The sequence below is a fragment of the Chanos chanos genome, chromosome 8 (genome assembly GCF_902362185.1).
Source record: "Chanos chanos chromosome 8, fChaCha1.1, whole genome shotgun sequence".
NCBI lineage: Eukaryota > Metazoa > Chordata > Actinopteri > Gonorynchiformes > Chanidae > Chanos > Chanos chanos.
The window spans coordinates 14,737,025-14,743,585 of NC_044502.1; the positions used below are offsets into that span (position 1 = coordinate 14,737,025).

The following is a 6,561-nucleotide window of genomic DNA, read 5'->3' on the forward strand; positions in this document are numbered from 1 at the left end:
GCTGATATGACTATACTCACATATCACTACACACAGCTGATATGACTATACTCACATATCACTACACACAGCTGATATGACTATACTCACAAATGACCACACACAGCTGATATGACTATACTCACATATGACCACACACAGCTGATATGACTATACTCACATGTGACTACACACAGCTGGTATGACTATACTCACATGTGACTACACACAGCTGATATGGCTATACTTACACAGCTAAGACATTTCAAAAATATTCTCTTTTATCAATATGGATACTGTGAGGGAGGCTGATGAACTCTCAACTTCTAAGACAACTGTACTGTTATAAAATCATTTACATATACATCAGTCAATCAGTAGCAAGAGTTAATACCAAAGCTTAATGTTTAAACGTGTTTCAATGCATAGCACATTATACTGATGCTTATGAGCCATCAAAATACAAGTCTGTGATATTTAAAAGATGTTTGTTCAGGACTTACAGCACTCTGAGGTTTTTCAGACCCACAAAATCGTTCTTGCCAATGTGTGTGAGGTTGTTTCCATTCAGATCCCTTTAAAAAGAAAAAAACCCACATAGTTTGCATCTTTTTTGCATCTGTCACATAACATTTTATTAAAGCTCAAACTCTACTGATTTACAAGGCATCTCTGATAGCTTTTTTGGTGTGTGTGTGTGTGTGTGTGTGTAAAGGTTTACTGAAAAGAGCACTTGTCAGACTACATGATAGTGTTCCAAATGAGTATTTGTTTTTGTGTTTGTAAGTAACACGGCAGTAGACATCTGGGCCGTTCCCACTGAGTCCTTGGAGATCTCTGGTTGTTATGGGCGATCAGGGAATTGTAAGATGGTATGTACACGACCATTGTCTGTCCCAGTACGGAAACTAAACCAGTGACAAGGCATTTAATTAACACACTCACATCTGTACACACACACACACACACAGCAATCCACATTCCCTTCACATGGCTGAGGGATGTTACTTCATCCTCTCCTTTGACTGACACTTCTATACCCAAAGCCAGGATGATGTCATTCCTCCCAGAGGTCTGTGTGGTGAATGAGGTGAAATGAGAGAGTAGTTTTTTGGTGGGGGGACAGTCTCACGTTTCTGTACAGAATTAGGGCTGGGATGTGACCTTGTGTGCCTGGCGGGTGGGGCTGCGTGACCCAGACTTCACCCAGAGCTCTCACAGTACAGTAACAGACCATGGGAACTAGAAAGGGCACACACACACACACACACACACACACACACAAATGCATGCGTGCATGTTCGTGTGCGCGCACACACATACATGCATGCATGCATGCATACACATATATACACATACATGCATGCATGCATACATACATACAAATGCGCACAAGCACGCTCACACTACGTGACTGTGTGACACAATGACAATCTTTCTGCAAAGGGATGGTCACAAGTCATCATTTGTCACAGAGAGAACAAGAGTGAATGTGTGAGTGTGTGTGTGTGAGAGAGAGAGAGAGAGAGAAGGAGAGATCTTATGTTTGTGTTGTGATCCTACTGAAGGATCAGTCACATAGGGGAGAAGCAACAGACCTAAAGAGAGACATGAGAGTGACCTATATAACACACACACACACATACACACACTTCTCACACAAGTGTGGATTTTTAGCACATATTCCATTATATACCATCATGAGTGTTTTTCCTGAGGCTCTGATCTCAGGGGACACAAAGACCCACTTCCATACAATCCTCTATTCTCAATATATTTATACAGCCTGACAAACACAGCACACACACAATAAACTGTTTGTCATTCTGTGCGTGTGTGTGTGTATGTGTGTGTGTGTATGTGTTTGTGTCTGGTATACAAGTGTTGTGGGTTGTCATGAAGTGCGTAATCCTCACAGGTCTCCCTTTCTTGACTTGTAACTAGACACAGACAATAATGTTGAATCTATTGTAGGACAACTGAACATAATCTAAACACTTACACACACACACACACACACACACACACACACACACATACATACAAACAAACTCTCTGTCACCTGAACAATGTTTGGTGATGTGTGTGTTATAGTGAAGCGAACAGGGACCCAGGTGTGACCAATCAGGACGGCAGGATGTCCAAATGCTTTAATCCTTTAATCAATCTAGCATCTGTGCCCATCAATGGGCCCACTGGAGCAGAAAATTCAAGACACACACACACACACACACACACACACAGAAAACACGCTTGGCAGAACAAGTCTGTCATACACGATGAAAGAGTCAACACTAACAGATGAGCACATCAGCAGCCAACAAAACCACACAGTAAAAGCTGTTTATCTCTGCGTGCACCTACTCTGAGCATTTGTATACACTGTCCAGCAAAAGGGCCAAATAAGGATATTCACACTTTATACAACTTAACAGTCCACTAGTAGCACACTACTGCTGTGCTTAATTATTTGTAGATTTTATTGTAAGAAGCACATCACTGGTGACAGTGTTCTTGAGAACAGAGTGAGGTTATTTTGTGTGTACAAATGCTAACATAATCAAGAATGAGAAAATCGTACTCATTGCCTGGGTAGTTGATTAATGCTCAGAGAGATATATTTTTGTGTTGTTATTGAGTCTTGTTAATTTTCTACACAGAATAAAATCTGAGGCAGCTGTCACCATCTGCATTTCAAACCCTTACCCGAATACAGAAAAAAATGATTACAGTGAAAAAAGAAGAAATTCTCCATGTTTTTGTAAGCCAGACATCTTCCTGCAATGTTTCCCACATTATGGCGTCATGCACCACTGTGTGTGTATGTGTGTGTGTGTGTGCGCGTGTGCGAGTGGTAATCTAGCCATACCGGATTAGCATCTCTGCTAAAAGGCCAAGAGACGCTAATTAACAAGCCCAGTTCCCCCTCCCTCTGTTTGGATGAAGTCCTCACTAGCTGTCCCCTATCTCCAGTGGGGCTCTGGGCCTCTCACACGCATACTTATTAATGCAGAGGGAAAATGAGACGCTGTGTGTTCTCCCATTGGAGACTCGTATGGCAGAGAAAAAATCAATCTCTCCAGGCTGCCTGGTAATAGACCTCTCTCCTCTCATCTCTATTACTCTGTTTTTTTTTTCTTTCTGTTAAAGATACTGCTGTCCCAAACACACACACACACACATCCTAACAGAAAGAGTCTGACTGGTATCTCACACACTTACACACACACACACACACATTCATACAAAAAGCCAGAGTTTCTGTTCCATGTGTGTCTGCAGTAGCGGGAGACTTGCCGGAGACCCTGGCTGTGGTTTGTTTGGGTTTTCCCAATGAGGCCAGTGAGCGTCCACCCCAATCTGGTGTACCTGCTGTCCGACGCTTAGGGTAGGCTGACCTTCTGACCTTGTAATGAAGTGGCAACACGCTTAGCAAAACCTGAAGCACCACAGAATGAGTTAAGCAACCACTTAACAGAGACAAGCCAGATCAAATCAGACCATCCTCAGGTGCTGGAGAAGTAACGCTTAAGAGTTTTCTAATCAATAAATATGATTATGAAAAGATAAACATAAACCTCCAATATGGAGGGGACACGTAAAACCTCTTCAGTTCAGGAGGTAAGTCAAAATTATGCATAAGCCCTTTTAAGATCACTCTTGTTTTTATATAAAGATAAAATTACACCACTAAAAGTGCAAGAAAAAGACAAGAGAGTAAGAGAGAAAGAGAGAGAGTGAGAGAGAGAGAGAGAGAGAGAGAGAGAGAGAGAGAGAGAGAGAGAGGGAGAGACGGAGAGAAAGAGACGGCGAGAGGCAGAGAGAGAGAAAACCCCTAACAACCTAAACTCATTATATCCTTATTCAGATAAATGTCATTGGGGAGTGTGAATGAACAATGGGGTCTCTCATCCGCTCTTTTGTTGAACAGTTGTCTCTAATCTAAATGTCGAGACGACCGGACCGGACCTCCTCCATTCCTCATTCCTTACCCCTTAACCCTCACCACCCCTCACCCCCCTCCCAGCTAACTTCATTTTTCACATGGGCTCTGACAAAGCTCCAGGGACAGGAGTAGATATTATTTGACCAGTGTTGCCGTCACCTTGACAAATGACTTGCTCGTTGCACCGTGACTCTGGATGGAATGGGGGGGAGAAATGCCCCCACACCATGCAGCTGTGGGCAATATTACTTTCAAAGCTAATTATTCAATACGAGTTCTACCACCTAGACAAAAACTTAATGTCCATTTACCTTGACCAGGGTGTAGTTAAAATGCGTGAGCTTAAAATACTTCAGAAGCCTCAAAACAATTTTACAGGTTCGTCTCAGAGATTTGATTTGTTTTGGTGTTCTAATTCCAGGCCTGATGTGATCCCTGGGTACAGATGGCTTGAGGAAGAGTGTGACTGGAAACACTAAATCGATGGACGTTAAGAGCTGTATCAGTTACGCTGGTCATCATCTAAACATGGAATAGCAATAGCACATATGATCGAAGACTAGCTCTCAGAGATATGAGATGACGCATCTTAAGACATAAACACACACTCAAGCACACTCTCAAATACAGGGGGACTGAGAAAGACAGACAGACAGACAGACCAACCGACTGACAGACAGACTGACTGACAGACAGACAGACAGACCGACAGACCAACCGACTGACAGACAGACAGACAAATAGATAGATAGATAGATAGATAGATAGATAGATAGATAGATAGAGACAATAACACAGAGAGAAAGAGAGACAGAGAGAGAGAGACAGAGAATATTAGGTTATATGCATAATTTAGAGAGTTATACTGAACCCCAGTCACAACACAATGTTTTTCTTTTTAAACCTTTCACTCTCCATTAAACACCGAGACACACACACACACACAAAATACCGCACTGTACTGAGCTGACAGAACACAGCTGTAATACATGAGGAACTGAGATTTCCTCTACATCCACTCTACATGAAAGCTATCAAAATATTTAGAGTATGAGTAAACTTCTTTGACAGGAGCCTTCATTTGTTTTTTCAGAGACACAGGCATGTTCACACAAACGGAGAACATCAGAGGAGACATCCTGAATTCTGCTGACTCTTCAAAGATTTTAAGACAAGAATTAATAACACACATATGAGTATGTATATATATATATATGTGTGTGTGTGTGTGTGTGTGTGTACAGATATATACAGCTTCAACAAAATCAAGATATTTCTATTACAATTTTCTTCTGCTTTTACCTTATGCTTTACTAACTTCAGGAAAAATCTGTGATCCATCATTTTTTTGGTCATACTGTCATTCAGTAAAAAAAAACAAAAAAACATTGCTATTACTGTCACTGTCACTGTCAGATCTCTATGAATTGTTGAAATAAGGTTTTGCTTTGGTTTTAGGATAGGGTTACGGTTAAGGTTGAGTTATCAGCTTTTATTAAGTGGGAAGTACCTCCACAAGGATATAAAGACAACACTGTTTGTGTGTACATTTACAGGGTTTGTGTTAAAGGGTCAAGTATTTTTTCACTGTGTTAGTTAAGTCACTGTGTGTGTGTGTGTGTGAGAGAGAGAGAGAAGAGAAGAGAAGAGATAGGGAGAAAGTGTGTCAGTTGGTAGGAATAGAACATGCATCAGTATTTGTGTGAAAAAGAGAAGTGTGATGTTACCAGCCTTTTATTTATTAGCTTTCCTAATGGATGATCACTGAAACATTCCTACTCAAATAGTTCTGTCAGTTTGCTCACAAAATGCCTCTCTCTCTGTTACTCTCACACACACCCCTCAACACACACATACACACACACACTCAGAGTGTATTTATTAACATAGCATACTAGCTAGAATAGTGGATATATTCACACAAACACCACATACATCCACACTGAGTTTGAGAGGCTACTCACAGTCTTTCTGTGTTCTTGGGTATATTCCTTGGCACACTCCTCATGCCCAGTCCATGGCAGTCCACTGTGGTACCAGTACAGGAACAATGGGGAGGGCATGCTCCAGTCAACCCTGCCACCAGCACAGCACACACTCCCAGCATCCAAAACCCAGCCCGGGGCATCCCTGCACCAGCCTCACGACAACTTCCACTCCTTGGCATCTCCAAAGGTCCAGAGCCTAAAACAGCTGCCTCTTTCTCTCTCTCTCTCTCTCCTAACTGCTTCTACAAGCTGTTATACCCTCTAACTACACACTAAAAGAAAGGACAGAGAGGGACACTAACTCCCTCTCCAAAAATCAAATCATGTGAATCAAAATCTTAAAAAGTGATGCTAAACAGCCAGACGTTCTTTAGTTGAAGGTCTGTTATAGAAATCTGATCTCTGAGTTGAACAGTGCAGATTCTCTCTTTCTTTACTTATCTCCCTCTTATCCTTCTCTTCTCTCCTCCTCTCTTCTTTATGGTGTTATCCCCCCTCTCAGTGCTCTACTTAACTGTGTCTCTCTCTCTCTCTCTCTCCTTCTCTCCTCCAGGACACTCATTCACTTATTGTGCTGTAAAAAAAGAGGAAGAGACACTCTCTCTCTCATTTAAAGCAATCATCCATCAAAAGAAAGGCTCTACAAAT

The 6,561-nt window shown here is 41.8% G+C and overlaps 1 protein-coding gene across 1 annotated transcript in view; it reads right to left on the reverse strand.

Moving 5' to 3' along the window:
* The window catches only part of slit1b (slit homolog 1b (Drosophila)), a 43,050-nt gene extending 36,958 nt beyond the window's left edge, over nucleotides 1-6,092 (reverse strand). Inside the window, exons 1-2 of the mRNA XM_030782888.1 lie at nucleotides 5,890-6,092; nucleotides 483-554 (exon numbers count right to left, since the gene is read on the reverse strand). Coding sequence (XP_030638748.1) covers nucleotides 483-554; nucleotides 5,890-6,092 — 275 coding nt within the window. The remainder of the gene's footprint in view (nucleotides 1-482; nucleotides 555-5,889) is intronic.
* Between the last annotated feature and the right edge of the window lie 469 nt (nucleotides 6,093-6,561).